This window comes from Suricata suricatta, chromosome 15 (assembly GCF_006229205.1).
Source record: "Suricata suricatta isolate VVHF042 chromosome 15, meerkat_22Aug2017_6uvM2_HiC, whole genome shotgun sequence".
Taxonomy (NCBI): Eukaryota; Metazoa; Chordata; class Mammalia; order Carnivora; family Herpestidae; genus Suricata; species Suricata suricatta.
The window spans coordinates 16,438,782-16,461,766 of NC_043714.1; the positions used below are offsets into that span (position 1 = coordinate 16,438,782).

At 35.9% G+C, this 22,985-nt stretch overlaps 1 protein-coding gene across 6 annotated transcripts in view; it reads left to right on the forward strand.

The window, feature by feature from the left end:
* Window positions 1-22,985, forward strand: part of CSPP1 (centrosome and spindle pole associated protein 1) — a 133,199-nt gene that overhangs the window by 48,254 nt on the left and 61,960 nt on the right. For all 6 annotated transcript variants that reach the window (XM_029923133.1, XM_029923134.1, XM_029923135.1 and 3 more), the window contains 3 exons: window positions 422-861; window positions 11,808-11,906; window positions 12,907-12,977. In XM_029923133.1, the coding sequence (XP_029778993.1) occupies window positions 422-861; window positions 11,808-11,906; window positions 12,907-12,977 (610 nt within the window). The remainder of the gene's footprint in view (window positions 1-421; window positions 862-11,807; window positions 11,907-12,906; window positions 12,978-22,985) is intronic.

The window sequence follows — 22,985 nt, forward strand, 5'->3', positions numbered from 1 at the left end:
GGTGATGGTGGAGGGCACTTAAGGGGAAGAGCACTGGGTGTTGTATGGAAAACAATTTGACAATAAAATATGGAAAAAAAAAAAGAATGGTTGATGTTATTGGGGCCAAAAGGTATTAAGAATTGAAATAATTTGAAGCAATATTACCTGCCAAAGTATGCCTTAATATTTCCTGGGATAGGAGTTTGCATTTAGTTTATCCTCTCTCTTTGTAGCCACTTACCTATATCAGTGTTGAGTGTATTAAGTTTTGAAGGATAGCAATTCCATGAAAGTTTTTTTTTTTTATAAAGTATTTCTTTGGGTGATTAAGCCTTGGAGTTGAGGTAATAAGTAGACTCAGCATCATTTGAGGGTGTAACTTTATCTTTTAAGAAATAACGTTGTATTAAGATGTTTCTTGTTTTTTTTATTTGACCAGCACAAGAATCAAAGAAATAAAAAACCTATTAGTCAGGTTAAGCCTGATTTACCTTCACAAATACAAACATCTTTTGAAAATGCAGAGGGCCCTAGGAGAAATATCTTAACTCCTCGGGAGGCATATGAAGAGCTTCTAAACCAAAGAAGACTAGAGGAGGACAGATATCGACAACTAGATGATGAAATTGAATTAAGGAATAGAAGAATTGTTAAAAAAACTAATGAAGAAGTGTGCATTTCCGATAAAAAACCTCAAAGGTTTGCCAGCAAGTCCGACATTCCAGAGAGAAGATTTCCCAGGTTTAATGAGGATTGTGTTTTTGATAGACAGTATTATAGACCAGATCAAGATCCTGAAGTAAGTGAAGAAATGGATGAGAGGTTTAGATATGAAGGTGATTTTGATAGAAGACTTTTGAGAGTGTATACAAATGACAGGTATTTACCATTTCATTTTTATTTTCTTTATTTGTTTAATATTAGTGTTGTTACTTTTTATCATTATGTTAGGGAGAAGCAGTTTCATTTGATTTTACATAGTTGATTAATTATAAGATGCTCTCAGTTTTAGGTTATACTAATCTTTTTTATGTGCCACTGAAGGAATAAATAAAACTCCTGAAATGTCAAGAAAGGGACCCTATAATAAAGCCGTGACACTGAAAGGCTACACCTTTGTGTAAAATTAGATGGGAAATAAACTTTTTCACAGAAGGAGACAGAAGGGAAACTTTTGTGTCTCAACCTTGGCACTGAACAACAACAACAAAAAAAACTTCCCTGAGATTTTTGAACTGTAAGCCAGTACTAATTCACGTTTGCAGTCTGAATTCATGTTGCTACTATTGTCTGAAAAACCTTGAGGCAAGAATTCAGGGAGGTCTCAGATTCATAATGCCCCTAGGTGACTGACAGGGGAAGAACTCCTCTTTGCTATAACTTGACATGAAACCAGGTTGATGGCAATCCCAGAATCACATGTTAAAATGTGGATAAAAAGGATATTTTAAAATAGGTAAAATACAGCTTATAACTTTAATTTTCTTAACACTCGTAGGAACTTCTATCAGTATATTTCATTTTTTAAAATTGTTTTTAATGTTTTTTATTTATTTTTGAGAGAAAGCGCGCGAGCAGGGGAGGGTTGGAGAGGGAGGGAGACACAGAATCCGAAGCAGGCTCCAGGCTCTGAGCTAGCTGTCAGCACAGAACCCGATGCGGGGCTTGAACCCCTGAACCATGAGATCATGACCTGAGCTGTAGCCGGACACTTAACCGACTGAGCCACTCAGGTGCCCCTATTTCATTGTTTTTAAGTCATATTGAAAATTTACTTAAGTGAAATGATACCAGATTTTTACTATCAGATTTTCAGATTCTTTTGAGGTTTTTTTGATGATTATTTTTGGGACACTATTTGTAATTTCTTAACTGCTACACTGGGGTTTTATTTTATTAAGTCATTTACCCTAATACTTAAAATCTGCTATATTTTAATGAACTTTTCATTTGGAGATAGAAATATGGCAGGGCTCCATATATGTCAGGGACTTGCAAGGGCTAAATCTAAATTTTCAGAAGTTTATGGGACCTTTTCATTAGTCCAAATAGATGACTTTTTAAACATTTTAGAGAATTTCTGAGATCTAATGCTGTACATTCAGTATTCTGAATATTAGTAGTAATATAAAACCTTTACAGTTGTCTTCTCTTTATCTGTAGCTATTATGGCCTGCTCACCCAGTCTTTTAAATTAATATTCACCCTGATTTAAGTGATATTAGTGAAGGTTTAGAATTTTGCAATGCTACTTGTCATTTACCTCTGATTTGAATTGTTTGTACTTCAGAAAATACTCCAAATTTATAATGTTTTATATTTGAAAATGTTTATAACTGAAGGTAGTTGAAGGCTACCTAAACTAAAAGAGCTCTCAAATGGGGAAGTGCCGATAATCTTGGACTCTTGGTGTGGCTTTCTTTGTACATGAGAGCATTTTTTTCCTTATGGTGTCTGTTTATCTCTAACGTGTGATGTAATGCTATCTTTTGAGTTTGGAATTGCAAGAAACTTAATTATGTTTGCTTTAAAAATATTTTAACCTATTTTTTGTAATTATATCCTGTGATAATTTTATACTTGAACAAATGAATTTCAGCCTAATTTTTTGAGAATTAGCTTATTTCCTTATGTATCCCATTAATGAAATGAACTCTTTCTATATAATCTTTCCCAAGTAGTATCTTAAGAATAGATTAAACATGAGGATGAATGAGAATTACTGTTAGACATTTTAAAATGTTTAAAAGTATTTCTTCAAGTTTAAATCATTATTATATGTTCGTTCCATTTTGTTGATGCGTAAACTTACATCTCTAGATGTAAGGTTTTGCACGCTTGTCTCTAAGGCACTTGAGGTTAAAATTTAGTTTCTGTATTTCAGATTTGTAAATTCCTTAATTCCCACAAAAAGTTTGTATCATTCAGTAGTTTTTATTTAGCAGGCAGAGGGTTGTTAGGAAAAATGACTACTTATTAGTGATGTTTTTGAGACTAACATTTGGCCTCCAGCTCTAACCATTTATTTATTTATTTTTTAATTAGTAAGAATAGTTGATATGCAGTTGATTTCACATGCACGCCTAGGGATTTACCGTTCTACACGTTATGCAGTGTCCACCACAATGTGTGTACCTAGCATCTGTCACCATACAACATTATTACAATATTGTTGACTATATTCTCTATACTGTATTTTTCACTGCTATGGTTTATTTATTTCATAACTACCAAGTTTGTATCTCTTAATCCCTGTCACCTATTCAGCTCTTTCCCTTCACGCCCCCACCCTTTGGCAACAAGATTATTGTATGTATTTATGAATCTGTTTCTGTTTTTTTGTTGATTGTTCATTTGTTTTGTGTTTTAGATGCTACATATGAGTAAAATCATATGGTATTGTTCTTTTTCTAACATTTCACTTAGCCATACTCTCTGGGTCCATCCATGTTGTTGCAGACAGCAAGAGCTCGTTTTTTTTTAATGCTAACATTCCATTCTATGTATGTACCATATGTTCTTTATCCATTCATCTCTGGGTGGACACTTGGGTTGTTTCCATATCGCAGCTATTGTAAATAATGTTGCAGTAAACATTAGCATACAGGTATCTTTTCAAATTAGTGATTTCATTTTCTTTGGTTAAATACCCAGTAGTGGAGTTACTGGATCATATGGTATATCTATTTATGACTTTTTGGGTAATCACCATGCTGTTTTTCATAGTGGCTGCACCATTTTATAGTTCCACCAACATTGCATGGAGGTACCCTTGTCTCCCAAATTCTTACTAGCACTTAGGATTTCTTGTCTTTTTGATACTCGCCATGCTGAATGATGTGAGGTGATATCTCGTTGTGGCTTTCATTTCCATTTCCCTGATGGTTAGTGATGTTGAGCATCTTTTTGTCTGGTGGCCGTTTGTATGTCTCTTTGGAAAAATGACTACTCAGAACCTTTGCTTGTTTTCTAATCAGATTATTTGCTTTTCAGTTTGAGTTGTATGGGTTCTTCATATGTTCTGGAAATTAACCCCTTAACAGATAAATCATTTGCAGATATCTCCAGTAGGTTGCTTTTTGTTTTGTTGATAGTTTCCTTTTTTTACAAAAGCATTTTATTTTGGTGTAGTCCTGAAAGTTCATTTTTGCTTTTGTTTCCCTTGCCTCAGGAGACATATCCATAAATATGTTGCCAGCATTGATGTCCAAGAGACTGCTATCTATGTTTTCTCTTAGGGGGTTTATGGTTTTAGGTTTCATATTTAGGTCTTCATTCCATCTTTAGTTTATTTTTGTGTGTGGTGTAAGAAAGTGGTTCAGTTTTGTTTTTTTACATGTCAAGCTGGCCAGTTTTCCCAGCACCCGTTAATTGAAGAAACTGTCTCTTCCCAATTGTAGAGTCTTGTCTCCTTTATCATAGATTAATTGACTAGATCAGTGTGGGTTTTTTTTCTGGGATCTCTATTCAGTTCCATTGATCTGTATGTCTGTTATTGTGCCAGTACCCTACTGTTTTATTATAGCTTTGTAGTACTATTTTGAAATTTGGATTGTGATGTTTCTACCTTTGTTCTTTTTTCCTCAAGATTGCTTCAGCTATTCAAGGTCTTTTGTAGTTTAGTACAAATTGTAGAATTATTTGTTTCAGTTCTGTGAAAAATGCTATTGGTATTTTGATAGGGATTGCATTGAATCTGTAGATTGCTGTGGGCAGTAGGGACATTTTAAACAATATTTTTGCCAGTCCATGAACATAGAATATCCTTCCATTTGTTTGTGTCATTTTCATTTTCTCTCCTCGGAGTCTTATGGTTTTCATGCATAGGTCTTTTCACCTCCTTGGTTAAGATTTATTCCTAGGGTTGGGTTTTTTTTTTTGTTTTTTGTTTTTTTTGGATGCGATTGTAAATGGGATGAATTTTTTTTTCTTTCTGCGTCTTCATTATTAGTGTATAGAAATGCAGCAGTTTCTGTATGTTAATTTTCCGTCCTGCACCATTACCAAATTCATTCTTTTGATGTTTGTTTATTTTGAGAGAGAAAGATTGATCACATGCAGGGGAAGGGCAGAGAGAGAGAGGAAGAAAGAGAATCCCAAGCAGGCTATGCACTGTCATTGTAGAGCCTGGCACAGGGCTCAACCCCATAAACCATGAGATCATGTCCTGAGTTGAAATTAAGAGCTGGACGCTTAACCAACCAAGCTACCCAGGCTGGCACCCCACTGAATTCATTTATTAATCCTAGTAGTTTTTTGGTGGAGTCTTTTGGACTTACTGTATAGTGTATCATGTTATTTGCAAATAGTGAAAGTTTTACTTCTTTCTTACCACTTTGTATGCTTTTTATTTCTTGTCTGATTGCTGTGACTTGTACTTCTAGTACAGTGGGAATAAAAGTGGTAGGAGTAGTTATCCTTGTCTTGTTCCTGATATTACAGGAAAAGCTCTCAGTTTTTCACCATTGATATTAAGTGTGTGTTTTCCATATATGACTTTTATTATGATGAGGTATGTTCACTCTGAATCCACTTTGCTAAGAGTTTTCTCATAAATGGATGTTGTATTTTGTTTCATGCTTTTTCTGTATCTGTTGGGTGATTGTGTAGTTTTTATCCTTCATTTTGTTAATGTGATGTATCACATTGATTAGTTTGCATATATTGAACCATCCTTGCATCTCCAGAATAAATCCCAGTTGATTGTGGTGAATGATTCTTTTAATATATTACTGAATTTGGCTTCTAATATTTTGTTGACAATTTTTGCATCTGTGTTTATCAGGGATTTTGACCTGTAGGTTTGTGGATTTTTGTTTGTTTTTTGCTTTTATGGTACCTTTGTCAGATTTTGGCATAAGGGTAATCCTGGACTTGTATAAAGAATTTGGAACTTTTCTTTCCACCTCTGTTTTTTGGAATAGTTTGGGAAGAATGGGTTAATACTCTTCTATATATATTTGGTAGAATGCACCTGGGAAGCTGTCTTGTCCTAGACTTTTGTTTGTTGGAAGGTTTTTTTTTTTTTTTTAATTGCAGTTCAGTTTTGTTACTAGTAGTCAGTTTGTTCAGATGTTTTGTAACTTCCTGATGGAGTTTTGGAAGATTATTGATTCTGGGAATTTAGCCATTTATTCTAGGTTGTCCAATTTGTTGGCATATAATTTTTCATAGTAGTCTCTTACAGTCCTTTGTAGTGTCAGTTGTTACTTTCTGTGATTTCTGAGTTTAAGTCTTTTCTCTTTTTTTCTTGATTAGTCTGGCTAAAGGTTTGTCAATTTTGTTTTCAGAGGACGAGCTCTTTGTTTATTGATCTCCATTTCATTTATTTTCGCTCTGATTTTTATTTTATTTATTTATTTAATTTATTTTTTTCTTCCTGTTGACTCTGGGTTTTGTTATTTTTCTAGTTTCTTTAGGCATAAGATTAGATTGAGTTTTTTTCTGTTCCTTCAAGTAGGCCTATGTCACTATAAATGCTCTAAGAATTGCTTTCACTATGTCCCAAAGATTTTGGAACATTGTGCTTTCATTTTCATATTTCTCCATGTGTTTTGGACTCTGATTTCTTCACTGGTCCATTGATTGTTTAGGAGAATGTTGTTTCATCTCTAATTTTTAAATATTTTTTGTTTATTCCCCCTCCCCCTTGTAACTGGCTTCTACTTTCATACTCTTGTGGCTAGAAAAGATGCTTGGTAGGATTTCAGTCTTCTTAAATTCATTCTGACTTGTTTTGTGACCCAACATCTGATCAGTCCTTTAGAATTTTTCATGTGCACTTGAAAAGAATGTGTATTCTGCTGTGTTTGGATGGACTGTTCCTTATATACCTGTTAAATACCTCTGGTATAATGTGTCATTCAAAGCCACTGTTTACTTATGGATTTTTTTGTGTGGATGATATTCATTGATTTAAGTGGAGTGTTAAAGTCCTTTGTGTTAGTATATTACTGTCAGTTTCTCTTTTTGTAAATATTTGGTTTATGTATTAGGTGCTCCTATATTGGGTGCATAGATATTTATAATTATCTCCTCTCCATGAATTGACTCTTTTATCATTATGTAATGCCTTCCTTATTTTTGTCTAAGCGTTTATTCAGAATATATTGTAATCTTAACCAGAAGTTCTTGACAAAAAATAAGTGATTGTGAGAAGTACAAAATTAATTTTCCTTCATTTTTCTAAGCCTTCTTTTTGCTTATAAAATTCAGCATGTGATAAATTTCTCGTTTTGATTTTTAATACGTTTTGAGTTTTATATTTTTGGTCTCAGTTTTTTCCTAATTAACCCATAAATGTTTTCATGTTCCATGATGTCTGTATTAATGAACTATTCTGTCCACTTTAAATATGGGAAAGCTAAAACCCAGGAATGATATTACACTCCGGAACTCATGATTAAACCCTGGCAGTGTTTTTAAATAATTAACAAGGTGGTTAGCATTTTACTTAACACTTGTATTCTGTGTATGTGTGATTTATTTATGAATATTTAAAATTTAATTAAAATATATAATGTTTTAGGAGCTTTTAGAAGTTGAATGTAATGATATGTTTCTTAATACTCTAAAATTTATAGACCACTTTTAAATGTGATCATTCTAGTCTCTATTATTTATTATATCATTTTACTATGTTTACTTTATACCCAATATTAGTAGAAGAAACTTTTAGCTTTAAAAAATGCTTTTTAAAGAAGTTTTTATGTGATTAATGTAGTTAGCACTTCCATTCTATTTAAATTTTAATATTTGATAGTTTGTAATCTTAGTAGTTCTTTAATAAATATTTGAAATAACATTCCATTTGAAATTAGAATCTGTGTATTTATCCACATGGATGAGTACAGGCTTACCTACTGTGGGACATTCTAAGAAATGTGCCTGCTTGATATATAAGATGTAAATGAGGAGAAATGGCTAATTAGAACTTGAGTTATTTGATATTTTTTCTAATACATAGTAATTAATTTTCATTTATCTTTGGAAGAGCTATTTTAATAATATTATTTTCTCTATTTTAAAGATGGGCTTGAGGGGCACCTGGGTGGCTCAGTCAGTTAAGCGTCTGGCCTCAGCTCAGGTCATGATCTCATGGTTTGTGGGTTTGAGCCCTGTGTCGGGCTCTGTGCTGACAGCTCAGAGCCTGGAGCCTGCTTCGGATTTTGTACCTCCCACTCTCTCTGACTCTCCCCTGCTCACACTGTCTCTCTCTGTCTCTCAAAAATAAATAAAGAACATAAAAAAAATTTTTTAAGATGGGCTTGATATTAGAAAAACACTGTTATTAAAGTAAATATAAAAAGTGCGAAACAACTGAAAACAGAGAAAAATGGTGACCCCCAGTTAATAGCTCAGTTTTTTTCTTGTAACATCTAGGACAGTACTCCTGATAGCAGAATTCATTCACATTAGGGAAGTTTGTGATATGAAAACAAGGTGATGTAACTATTTTGTGAATTAGATAAGTTAAAAAACCTTTTTTTAAAGTTTATTTTTGTGAGAGAGAGAGAGAGAGAGCGAGAGAACACAAGCGAGGGAGGGGCAGAGAGAGACAGAGGGAGACACAGAATCTGAAGCAGGCTCCAGGCTCTGAGCTGTTCAGCACAGAGCCTGATGTGAGGCTTCAGCTCACAAACTGTGAAATCTGACCTGAGTCAAAGTCGGATGCTTAATCGACTGAGTCATCCAGATGCCCCTAGATCAGTTTTTTTTAAGGGGAAAAAGGATTCTTCCTTGCTGTGAGACATATGAATCTATGACCAAGAGATGGTGAATATTTTATTTTTATGAATTCTATAATTTGGCTTTACAGCTTGTTGGGTTCTCTTCTAGTTTTTTTGTTTTTGTTTTTAAAATCTTACATTAGTAAATTTTAAAAATATTTATGGAATCTCTATCTGTAAATACTTTTTCATTGGTTTAGCAAAGTAAGCATAATCCTATATGAGTCACTTCATACAATTAAATAGGATGCCCTAAGATTTTATTTTATCCTTTTTAGTGAAATGGGCATCTCTACTTTCATTTATTTGGCCTCTTAAACATTTCTCTAGTCTTGATTTTATTGTAATTGTCAGTGACAGGAGGGGACTTTTATAGTTTTGAGAGTGAATATTTTTCTTTAGTGAAAGGGTATATATGCCTTAAGCTGTCTTCCTTATGGGAAGTTCATTAGGAAATCTTTGAGATTTTACTGTAGAATTAAGAAGACCCTTGACTTTATACATAAATAAAATAATTTAGAAGGAACTTTGAATATGACCTTTTGTGTTTATGGTGCTTACTTTATTAAGATAGCTATATATACTGAAGAAATTATAAAACATTTTTTAGTATAGTTGCTCTGGATATAGCATACTCTGGTTACAGCTACATAAAGATAGGCTAGAATTGCAAGTTCAAATGTCTTTAGCAAACTTACCTAAAAATGCAGGAAGCCACAAGTTCTTAGATAAATTTTAAAACAATTTTTATATATCTAAGTAGCCTTTAATTCTGGCGAGTTCTGGTTTAATCACAATGTATGTTTCTAAAAATTTATAATTTTAAATTTCTCTATATTCGAAAACTTTCATTTGTTTAGGTACAACTTCACCATATCACATTTATTTTTGTCTGTTAAGTTATGGGGAGACCACCTCCAGGTTTGGTGATTCAGCAGGAGGACTCACAAGACTTTGTATCGATAGTTATATTCACGGGTATGATTTATTACAGTGAAGGGATACAAAGTAAAATCAGCAGAGGAAAAAGGGACATGGACAAAGTCTGAAGGTGGCACACATTCCCTAGCGTTCTCTCCTAGTGGAGTCACTCAGGAGATGGTTAGTAACTCCAGCATTGAATTGTGGCAGCATGAGTGAGATGTTGTCTACCAGGAAAGGTCTGCAGTTACCCAGTGCCCATGTTTTTATTGCAGGCTGGTCACATGGGCACCCTTTTTCAAGGACGTAGGAAAATTCTGAACTTCTCAAGGAAATCACATGTTCAGTATAAACTATATTGTTTGTATAAACAGTTTATGCATGGTGAGCTAATTTTCTCAGTCCTGGGAATGGTGGGACCCCTCCCAAAATCTGTGTTCCAGGTTCCAGCCAAGGACCACCCTTCCAAATAGGCATTTCTTAGGACAGGCAATTTGGAGGCCTATTCCGTTAACTCTTTTCTGCTCCTGTAATATATTTAATATAGACTAGTATAACTAACTCTGGTTGCTTGGCATTATTAATTACAAATTTCAATGAGTTTATATTTATAATTTTTTTAATGTCTTTATTTTATTTTGAGAGAGAGAGAGAGGGAGGGAGGGAGGGAGGGAGGGAGAGAGACAGCGAGTGAGCCAGGGAAGGGAGAGACAGGGAGATACAGAATCTGAAGCAGGCTCCAGGGTCTGAGCTGTCAGGGGCTCAAACCTATGGACTGTGAGATCATAACCTGAGCCAAAGTCCGCTGCTTAACCGACTGAGCCACCCAGGCGCCCCTATATTTACTGTTTCTTTAAGTGGTAGAAATAGCGAATGATGAAACTGATGTGTCAGTTTAAAACAGAGATTTGAGTACATAGGTGTAGATACAAAACAAGGTATCTGTTTTGATAAATTAAAATAGTTCGAAATTCCTTTTTGAAATGGCTTCTGGAGGGTTCTGTTTGATAAAAAGTGGAAGCTATTTATGTAACATGGTAGGTCCTATATCATGAAGGTTACAATCATAGTCTTTTCTTCATAGATAATGTTGACAGTGGCTTGTGTGTTGGAAACAAATGAAGAATGGCTTCCATGCTGGCTCTGAGAATGAAAAGTTCCTTTTCTTCTAAAAATTGCCATTTTTCTTAATGTGAAAGTGAAATTCACCTGAAATAATGAGTAATACTTTAAAAGCCCTATTTCTTTCTAATAGTCTTTTTAAGAGACGATATAGCTTGTTTACTCAAGAAATTCTGATTTTCATGGATGCTGATGAATGTTGGTGTGAAAAGTCATGTTGATTTCTCTGGTATGAGGAATTAAGCTAAAGAAATCAATGTTTGCCAAGTGGAAAAAAATTAATTGAGAAAATGTTAAAATTATTTTCTGAAAAGCATCTTTAAGAAGAAAAAAAAACATTTTGATATATTTTTTTGTTGTCCATGACCTTGTGAATTAAAGTGAACTAATCATTTTTAATCTATGTATCAGCCTGTTTGTTTATAGTGTTTTCCATTCACCTGTTGCTAATATTTATTCTTTCATGTGATTTACAGTGTTAGCAAATGTTGTGGCTTGCTACATTTGATTTAATTGGTAAGACAGTTGCTATATTTTTAAATTAAAAAGGGTTTGTATATGCAGTGAAATAATTTCCAGAATCTATGAATTTTGTGGAAAAAAGGAGATCTGATTGTGAAATGTGTCTGTAATCCTCATGAAGGCAAGGACCACATTTGTATATCCTGTGTCTAGAATAAATGAATAAATAATACTTGCATGTAGCAGATCTTCAGTAAATACTCTTTGAATTAAAATGAATAATAAGAAAGTTTTAGTATATGCAACAGTTTGAAATTAAAATTTTCTAGAAGTTATATTCAAATAATTTATAATAATCTCCTTTTTTAAAAAAGACTATTGAATTTAAACTCTCCGTGTTTCTTATTAACCAGCAAATCTTACTTGAGTTCAGTCTCATTCATATTAATTTTCAAATGTGTTTACAGTAAAACTTCATTATAACACTTTGTTCCCTTTAACATTTTCAACATCAAATGTAAAATCACCAAAGAAAATATGAGAAGGTCCACTGTATGTGGAACAAGCTCTATAAGTTAATGTGTTTTTAAGGATGTACAGGAACAGACAAGGGAATGTGCTGCCTAAGGAGTATGGTGGTGATGTCGCAGAGCAGTCAAACGTACGCATTTCATCTGCTGGAAATCAAAGGTAGAGTATGTAATATAAATTCTGCCTTTCAGTCATTAAACTGTGGAACCACAGTTGCTAAAACTGGCTTACTGAATAGGTAGGACAGTATAGTATGTTAACAGCTTTTCTGTAAGAAAGGAGCTAAAGGGAAAATAAAGGAAGATGGGAGAATTGTGTTAAATGAAAATTTATAGTACTTTACAGGATTATAAGTGTGCCAAGGTATTCCAAATAAGATCCTATAATTATAAGGTTTATAAATTTGTTTGAAATAAGGACAAATAAGCATATAGTTTAATGGGCTATAAATCTACAGTATCTTGGAGTTATGGGAGTGATGTAACTTAACTGGAAATAAGTTGAAAATGTCCCTGCAATGTGAGTTTTCCTTTCAAAAAAATTATAATTATATTATACATAAGGATAAACAGTTCTGAATCCAAAGTGCATAATGGAGATAATAATGTCATATTTCATGAAAGGTGTCTATTTTCTCTGAAGAAAAGTAATATATTGAAGTGCTGGAGATAAGATACTTAGCTGTTAGGGTCTGATTAGGTTTTCTTTGAGGAAATTGTCATCCCCCCTCCCTCAACCCCCCCCCCACCACCTTATTTCTATATTTTAAGGAAGGAGTTTTTAAGGGATGATCTTCTTTTACAAGTGTGTGTGTAGGTATCACCTTTTCCTCTTTTTTTTTTTTTTTAGGATTTATTTGTATTTATATTCATTTTATTTGTTGTATTAATTGTTCTTATGAAAAGGATTTTATTGGGAATCTATAGAGCCAATGATACAGGCTGAAGAAAAAGGTTCTATATTTATAGTGGCTGAATATATATATATCAAAGTTTTACTGTAGAAAGAGATAAAGTGCTATGATTTTACCCTGACTTTAAAAATATGTAACTATTGTAGTGTCCATAGTACTTTCAAAGTCCAGTAACTCATGCCTACAATTTAAATTTTTGTTGCCTGAAAATAATTTGAATTCTAATTATTCTTGTTTTTGTTTTAGTGCTCGAGAAAATGAACCATCCAAATTCACTAACCAAGAGATCTGTAGTCCTTTTGCAGGGATGCTCTTTGGTATGTACAAAACTTCCAGTTGATTAAACTTTTTCATTATGTTCTTATAAAAGGTCTTTAATGAGAATTCAGTGATGTCATTAGTACTACTGTTATTAGCAGTAGAAAATATTTATGTAGTGCTGACTTTATAATAGACCCTCTGCTAGACACTTAGTGTATATTGTGTAGGTTTGTATATAATTTTTTATTTTAATGTTTATTTTTGAGAGAGAGAGAGAGAGAGAGACAGACAGACAGACCGTGAGTTCTGGGCTCTCTATTCTATTCCATTGGTCTATGTGTCTGTTTTTGTGCCAATACCATACTGTCTTGATGATGACAGCGGTGTAATAGAGGCTAAAATCTGGGATTGTGATGTCTCCTGTTTTGGTTTTCTTCTTCAATATTACTTTGGCTATTTGGGTTGTTTTGTGATTCCATACGAATTTTAGGGTAGTTTGTTCTAGCTTTGAGAAGAATGTTGGTGCAATTTTGATGGGGATTGCATTGAATGTGTAGATTGCTTTGGGTAGTAGTGACACTTTAACAGTCTTTATTCTTCCCATCCATGAGCATGGAATGTTTATACATTTCTTTGTGCCTTCTTCCATTTCCTTCATAAATTTTGTATAGTTCTCATCATACAGATTTTTTACATCTTTGGTTAGGTTTATCCCTAGGTATTTTATGGGTTTTTTTGTGCAATTGTAAATGGGATCAGTTTCTTGATTTCTCTTTCTGTTGCTTCATTATTGGTGTATAAAAATGCAGCCGATTTTTGTACATTGATTTTGTACCCTGCAACTTTGCTGAATTCATGGATCAGTTCTAGACAGCTTCTGGTGGAGTCTGACGGATTTTCCATGTAGAGTATCATGTCACCTGCGAAAAGTGAAAATTTGACATTTTCTTTGCCGATTCTGACACCTTTTATTTCCTTTTGTTGTCTGATTGCTGATGCAGGACTTCCAGCACTATGTTAAACAACAGTGGTGAGAGTGGACATCCTTGTCGTGTTCCTGATTTCAGGGGGAAAGCTCTCAGTTTTTCCCCATTGAGGACAATATTAGCTGTGGGTTTTTCATAAATGGCTTTTATGATATTTAAGTAAGTTCCTCCTATCCCGACTTTCTCGAGGGTTTTTATTAAGAAGGGATGCTGTATTTTGTCATGCTTTTTATGCATCAACAGGATCATACGGTTTTTATCTCTTTTTTTGTTAACGTGATGTATCACATTGATGGATTTGTGAATACTTAACCAGCCCTGTAGCCCAGGAATGAATACCACTTGATCATGATGGCTAATTTTTTTTAAACTTTTTATTTATTTATTTATTTTTGAGAGACAGAGACAGTGCATGCAGGGGAGGGTCAGAGAGAGAGGGAGACACAGAATCCGAAGCAGGCTCCAGGCTCTGAGCTAGCTGTCAGCACAGAGCCCGACGTGGGGCTTGAACTCACGAATCGTGAGATCTTGACCTGAGCCAAAGCTGGTCACTTAACCTACTGAGCCACCCAGGCGCCCCTGGATAATTCTTTTTATATGTTGTTGAATTCGATTTGCTAGTATCTTGTTGAGTATTTTTGCATCTGTATTCATTAAGGATATTGGCCTGTTGTTCTCTTTTTTTGTTGGGTTTCTGTCTGGTTTGGGGATCAAAGTGATACTGGCTTTGTAGAATGACTTTGGAAGTTTTTCTTCTATTTCTACTTTTTTGAATAGCTTGAGAAAGATGGGTATTAATTCTCTTTTAAATGTCTGATAGAATTCCCCTGGGAAGCCATCTGGCCCTGGGCTCTTGTTCGTTGGGAGATTTTTGATAACTGATTTGATTTCTTCACTGGTTACCGGTCTCTTCAGATATTCTATCTCTTCCCGTTTGAATTTTGGTAGTGCATGTATGTTTAGGAATTTTTCCATTTCTTCTAGATTCTACAGTTTGTTGGCATATAATTTTTCATAGTAGTCTCTGATAATTGCTTGTATTTCTGAGGGATCAGTTGTAATAGATCCATTTTCATTCATGATTTTGTGTATTGGGGTATTGTCTCTCTTTTTAGGAGCCTGGCTTTATCAATTTTGTTTATTTTTTCAATAAACCAACTCTTGGTTTCATTGATCTGTTCGATTGTTTTTGGATTCTATATTGTTTATTTCTGCCTTGATCTTTATTGTGTCTCTTCTGCTGGGTTTGGGGTGCTCTTGCTGCTCCCCTTCTGGTTTCCTTAGGTCAGCTGTTGGAGTCTGATTTTGTGCTTTTTCTAGTTTGTTGAAATAGGCCTGGATTGCAATATACTTTCCTCTTGGGACTGCCTTTCTGCATCCCAGAGAGTTTGGATTGTTGTATTTCTGTTTTCGTTTGTTTCCATATATATATATTTTTTTTTAATTTTTTTTTAATGTTTTATTTATTTTTGATACAGAGAGAGACAAAGCATGAGAGGGGGAGGGGCAGAGAGAGAAGGAGACACAGAACCGGAAGCAGGCTCCAGGCTCTGAGCTAGCTGTCAGCACAGAGCCTGATGCGGGGCTCGAACCCACGAACGTGAGATCTGACCTGAGCCGAAGTCGGAGGCTTAACCGACTGAGCCACCCAGGCGCCCCTGTTTCCATATATTTTTAAATTTCTTCTCTAATTGCCTGATTTGCCCAATCATTCTTTAGTAGGGTGGTTTTTAACCTCCACAGTTTTGTAGGTTTTCCAGACTTTTTCCTGTGATTGATTTCAAGTTTCATAGCATTGTGATCTGAAAGCACACATGGTTTGATCTCAGTTCGTTTGTACCTGTGGAGGGCTGCTTTATGCCCCAGTAGGTGGTCTATCTTGGAGAATGTGCCTTGTGCACTCAACAAGAGAGTGTACTCTGTAGCTTTAGGATGCAAAGTTCTAAATATATATTAATTCCATCTGTTCCAAAGTGCTGTTCAGGTGCATTGTTTCTTTAGTGATTTTCTGTCTGGTTGACCTATCCATTGCTGTAAGTGGAGTATTAAAATCCCCTGTGATAAGCACATTCTTATCAATAAGATTGTTTCTATTTGGGATTAGTTGTTTTATGTTTTAGGTGCTCATGAATTTAGTGCATATATGTTTATAATTGTTAGCTCTTCTTGATGGAGAGACCCTGTAATTATTATATAATGTCCTTCTTCATCTTTTGTTACTGCCTGTACTTTAAAGTCCAGTTTGTCCAATATTAGTATGGCTACTCCAGCTTTCTTTTGACTTACAGTCACAGGATAGATATTTCTCCATCCCGTTACTTTCACTCTGAAGGTGTCTTCAGGTCTAAGATGAGTCTCTTGTAGACACCAAATAGATGGCTTTTGGTTTTTTATCCATTCTGCTACCATGTGTCATTTGATCGGAGCATTCAGTCCATTTATGTTCAGTGTTATTATTGAAAAATATGGGCTTAGATTCATTGAGTTCCCTGTAGAGTTCCTGTTTGTGTTGATGTCTCTGGTACCTTGTATTCCTTGCAGCATTTCCCTCATAGAGTTCCTCTTAGGATTTCTTGTAGGGCTGGTTTGGTGGTGATGAATTCTCTCAATTTTTCATTATTTGGGAAAACCTTTATCTCTCCTTTATTTTGAATGACAGGCTCGCTTGATAGAGGATATTTTTCTTGTTCATCACATTGAAGATATCCTGCCATTCCTTTCTGGCCTTCCAAGTTTTAGTAGATAGGTCTGTAACCACTCTGATAGGTTTCCCTTTGTATGTTAGGGCCCTTTTCTCCCTAGCTGCTTTCAGAATTCTTTCTTTATCTGTATGTTTTGCCAGTTTCACTACCATATGTCGTGTCGAAGGTCAATTCAAGTTACGTCTTAGGGGATTTATATGTGCCTCTTGAATTTCCATGTCTTTTTCCTTCCCAAGATTTGGCAAGTTCTCAGCTATAATTTGTTCAAGCACCACCTCAGGACCTTTTTCACTTTCTTCCTCTTCAGGAACTCCTATGATACAGATATTGTTCTGTTTGATTGTGTCACTCAGGTCTCAAATTCTCCTTTTGTGCTCCTGTATCAATGTCTCTTTTTCTTGGCTTCCTCTTTTGCTATAACTGTGTCTTCTAATTCACCTATTCTTCTCTCTGCCTCTTTAATCCATGCAGTGGCTGGATTTTATCATGCATCTCATTTATAGCCTTTTATCATGCGTCTCATTTATAGCCTTTTTTTTTAACTTGTCACAGCTATTTTGAAGGTCCCTAGTCTGTTTATCAATAGCTTCTCTGATGGTTTTTTCAAGTCCAGCGATTAATTTTATGGCAGTTGTTCTAAATTCTTGTTCAGTTTTGTTGCTTATGTGTATTTTGAGCAGTTCTGTGGCTGTGATTTCATCCTGGAATTTCTTTAGAGGAGAGTTCTTCTGTTTGGTCATTTTGGCTAGCTTTCTGTCTCTTGTCAGTTTTTAAAGCTCGTTATGCACTGTGCACCTGTTAATATTGCCCTATTAAAGGAGGCTCATTGACTGTCCGGGGCCTGTGGTTCCAGGAAGTGCCCTTTTAATGGTGTCTCTTGGTTTCTCTTGTTGTGCATTTGATTCTTTTATTTCCCTGCTCAGTGATACTTGGGACTCTCCACCATGTGTACTTTCGCTTGTTTCTTGAGGTAGCCATGAAAAGAACAACAGACACACAAGGAACAAAAACATGCCAAAGCACAGACCTATCAAATAAGTAAGCAAGCCAAAAAGGGAAAGAAAATAAGAAACTAGAAGAATAGAAAGGAAAATAAAAAAGAAAGGGGGGACAGAAATGACAAAGGACAGTCTGAAAGCATAAAACCTTGTGGAGGGGGAGAAGTAAGAATGAGATAAGGAAAAATATATCTGGATGGCAGGAATTGATCTAATCACAGCAGTGTATAAATGTTGGTCTTACCCAGGCTCCAGGATGGAAAAGGAGAAATGAAGGAGAAAAGAAAAGAGGGAAAAGATAAAAAATAAAATTTAATAAAGAAAAAACATTAAAAAAAAAGCAGCTCTCCAGCATTGACGGGTGTGGTTTGGCGTTGGTACATGGGGACTCAGGGCCTGCTCTCCGAAATCCTGCCTCAGGGGTTGCAGGGAGAAGAATGGCGGCTCCCTAAGCCCTTCTCTGACCACGCGTTGCAAGCCACTTTTTTTAGTCCAATCTCCCTGTGCCACTGGCCGGCCAAATTGCTTTTTTTTTTTTTCCTTAAGCTCCTCCACTTTTCCAAATCCTAGTCTGTGCACTTTAATGCTGTTGCCCCAGATGAAATGAAATGAAATGTCTTTCCGCAGGCAGGCTGCTTTCTAGCTGGGATTGAGTAACGGGACTAGGGAGCCAGTTTTTCCCTGGCTCTGCTTGGCATCGCCAAGCCGCGGAGCCCAATGGAGAACAAGCCCGCAGAGGGGGATGAATTTCTCTCCCCATTCCCAGTGGCTATATATGGGATGGTGTGTCTCTCAGTCCCTGTCAGAGGTCTCTCCTTCTCTAGCATTCCCACTTTCAGTCTTCTCTCTTCCCCTTGGCTCTCTGCCTACACAGCCGTTTTGTGCGTGGCTTCAAATGGCCTCTCCATGTGCTGCTTCCTGCGTCCATTTTGCGTGGTTCCACCAGTTTGTTTGGCCGGTCTGCCTGCGGCCCTCCAGGGTTCTGTGCAGCTTTTGCACCCACGGCCCTCTGTGGCCTGGTGCCACCTTTTTGAGCGCTCCCTCCCCTCAGCATCTCTGGTCCCAGTTCGCACTCACTCAGGCATCCACGAGGCTGTCATCTATAAGGACCTTCCGTTTTTGTAGATCAGAATATAGTGGCTTTGGTCCTTCTCAGTGTGATAGTTGTGGGTGGGTGTAGATTACAATGCTCCCTACTTCACCATCTTGCCGCCTATTTCCCCCATCTCAATTCTTAAGTCTTATTTTTTAGCTAACACAAAATTGCCTTACATTTTAAGTTTAGTTTTCCTGAACTAAACCTTTTATTCTTTGACATACATCCTTTCCTATGTTCTTTTCATGTGGTTTTTGAGATGTCTTGTTAAAATCATCATAATCCAAATTTACTGTTCATCAGAAATGAAGGTCATTGCTTAATACAAATAGGTTGATTTGCTACTTGTCATAATTTCAGAAACATTGTGAAGAGAACCTTAAAATAGAAAAGTGGTCTGATTTCTGTGTAAAACTATTAGAAAAAAATTACCTGAAATTTGGTTTCAGTGGAAGTATAGGAGGAAATTGGATAACAGTTTTGATTCATTTAACCCAAAAGTAGTCAGTAATTTAAATCTTGGGTTAGAGATACTTAATTGCATGATGTTCTCAGATCTTTATTTCTGTGAGATGGTTATTGTAAGAAAATATGGGATAGCCACTAGGGTTTTATTCTAATGGAATGTCTTTAACTGAGAATTTACCAGTGTAACCTATTAGTAAGTCAGAGCAAAGACTTCATTCTTAATGATGTATTTTGTTAAACATGGTAAAAATTGGAGAAATGGCTTTCTTTGGTGAGAGCCCACTGACAAATAATTTTATCAATAAATAGATTACCCTAAAATTTTAATGTTGAATACCATGAAATTATCATTTCTGCAATCCAGGAATTATTGATGAATATTTGGTGAGGTAATAGACTCTAATGTTTAGAACAAACCATTAAAGTAATTTAACCCAGTGATTTATCTCATGCTTGTTTTTTTCCCCCAGCCTATATTTGAGTGGACCCATAGAGAACTCCAGAGGTAGCACAATCTGATTGTTATAAAATTCTCATTTCAATTGAATTGAAATTTGTCTTCCTATCGTTTTGCACCAAGAACTTTTGCTTTATTTAGAAAATTAAGACAGTGACTACTGAGAGCAAAAATAATACTATATTATGTGGTTTATAAAAGAATCATGGATTATTTAGAAGAATGCTTTTAAATTTTCAAATATTTGGGGATTTACCTGTTATCTTTTTATTACTGACTGCTTGTTTAATTCCCTTATGGTCTGAAAAAAAGTTTGTATAACTTCAGTTTCAAATTTGAATTTCAAATTCTTTTTAATGGCCCAGAATATAGTCTATCTTGGTGAATGTTTAGTGTGTAGTTGAAAGAATGTGCATTGTATGGTTGTTGAGTATAGTAGTTTATAAATGTCAAGTAGGTTAATTGGTTAGTAGTAATGTTCATGTCTTGTGCATATTTAATGATTTTTTATTCTTCTACCACTTGTTTAAAAGAAGTTTTAAATTCTCTGCCTTGTTCTTGTTCTTAGTGTGGAGGCTGAAGTGCTGGAGGGATTTTCTTGGTCTGCCTGCAACCTTCCTCAGTTTTCAGCATGACCTGTTTGACTCTTAACAGAGTGATTACTTTTGCTTTTTCTTTGGTGCAAGGGTGATCCTATGCATCTCATTCTCAGAAATGAGTGTCTCTTAGTGTTCCTGTTGCTTCCCAGAATGGTAGCCAAATTCTCCTTTATGTCTCTGGAGCATCTTGTGTGAGAATTTCCTGACCCTCTCCTAACAGTAACAGAACTTTGCTTTACAGAAGCACAGAATGCTGGTTCCAAGCAGGTTTTCTGCTCTTTAACCGGTAGATTATGGCCATTGCTTTGTATGAAAGAAGGATCTGGAAAGAATGGTCTCTTTCATGTCTTGTATTGCCCCATCTCTAGTCTGCATAAGCTGCTGGTGGAGGTGGAGAAGTGAGTGCAGATTTCCCTTGTGTCTGGGTAGATTTTAGAGGATCTATGTCATTATTCCAGCCTACTCAAATCCTTTGAGAATCCATTAACATTTCAGCCGCTATTGTCTTCCTACCTGCTTTTAAGGTATCTTCCTACTTCTTCATACTCTGGGAAAGGTAAAAAATTTGGATTATCCCATCTTTTTGGATTGGTTTTTATGCCCTTTGGAATTCACTTTACCGGGTTGCTTATAACCTTAGCTCTCCAACCAGGCTTTTTAAAAGTTAAGGTTTCATAGATGATTGAGGTTTTTCACCATTGTAGGGTTTGAATAGTATTTTCTTGTAGCCTTCTGTTAAATAGAAACAAAACTCCTCATTTGTTTTTAAACCTATTCTTGGGGTCCCTGGGTGGCTGAGTCAATTAGGGGTCTGACTTCAGCTCAGGTCATGATCTTGCAGTTTGTGAGTTAGAGCACCCCATTGGAGCCCTGCATTGGGCTCTGTGCTGACAGCTCAGAGCCTGGAGCCTGCTTCAGATTCTGTGTCTCTCTTTCTCTGCCCCTCTCCCACTCTTTTCTGTCTCTTTCTCTCTCAGAAATAAATATTAAAAAAATTTAAAACGGCTTCTTTCTTCCTCATTATGTTCCTGTTTTATATATATATATATGTGTATATATATATATATATATATATACACATATATATATATAAATTTAAAGTTTTATTAAGTCCAGTTGATTTTGTTTTGTTTTTGTTTTTTTAAGGAAGTTTCATGCCCAGTGTGGGGCTTAAATTCATGATGCTGAGAGATCAAGAGTTGTATGCTCTACTGCCTGAGCCAGCCAGGTCCCCCTATGTTCCCTTTTTTATTTAAATGCTTGGGCATAGTTACAGTAGCTAATTTAATATCTTTATTTGTGTCATCATCTGTGGTATATGGGTTTTTTTTTTCTAGAGACTAACTTTTGCAGTAGTTATTGGTCACTGTATTAGTTTTCTATTGCTGTATCACAGATTTGCACAGATTTTGTGGCTTGAAACATCCCACATTATCTCATCTTGTATGTGGGTCAGGAGTTTAGGTTCTTTGCTCAGGTCTCATGAATCTATAATCAGTCTCATAAGGCTCTGTTTTCTATCTGAATTTTGACTGGGAAAGAGTCTACTTCTAAGCCTATTCACATTGTTGGTGGAATTCATTTCCTGGTGGTTGTATTACTGAGGGCCTCCTACTGGATGTTAGCTGGAGACTGCCCACAGTGTTTAGAGGCCATCCGTTGTATCTTGCGACGTGTGCTTCCTTACCATGGCTGACACTTTTTCACAGAGAATGCTTTTACCTGATTATATCCATCCCACCCAAGATAATCTCCCTGTCAAATAATTCAGACTTGAATTTCGGTCCAGAATTGGCACCTAAATCATAGCAGCAAATTCCTTTCTTTTGGCTGGAAGCATGTATAGGTCCTGTGTGTACTCAAGGGGAGAGTTTATACAGGGAGTCAGCATGAGAAGGCAGGGGACATAGGATCTATCTTAGAATTTTGCTTACTACAGTCACATTTTTCTGATATTCAAGAACCAGTCCTTTTGAGGTTTTACTTTAAGTTTAGCTAGGGAAATCTTAGGGTAGCCTTCTTCCTAGGGACAGTCCAGCTCTATTACTATAGAATGGCCTTTCTTGGGGGGGATCGTCCTTAAACACTGTAGGGGATCACTGAGAACTCACTATAGCTGGCTGGAATTGGAATTTCTCTCTACTGTGAGGATGTTGGAGAATTTTTCAGTTTGTGTCTTCCATAGTTTTCTGTCCAACCTAATGGAATTTTATCCTGTACATTCATAGACCAGTGTACAGAAATATCTGAAGGGACCCCTCCACAGATTTCTTTCTTTCTTTCTTTTTTTTTTTTTTTGGATGCTTAAGTGACTGAGCTACCCAGGTGCCCCGTCACCCTAATTTTATTTTATTTTATTTTTTTTCCCATAATATTTTATTGTCAAATTGTTTTCCATACAACACCCAGTGCTCTTCCCCTTAAGTGCCCTCCACCATCACCACCACCTCCTTTCCCCCCTCCCCCTTCCCCCTCAACCCTCAGTTCATTCTCAGCATTCAATAGTCTCTCAAGTTTTGCATCCCTCTCTCTCCCCAACTCTCTCTCCCTCCTCCGCTCCCCGTGGTTCTCCATTAGGTCTCTCCGGTTTTCCTGCTAGACCTATGAGTGCACACATGTGGTTTCTGTCCTTCTCTGCCTGGCTTACTTCACTCAGCATGACACCCTCAAGGTCCATCCACTTTCCTACGAAGGGCCATATGTCATTCCCTCTCATTGCCATGTAGTACTCCATCATGAATATATACCACATCTTCTT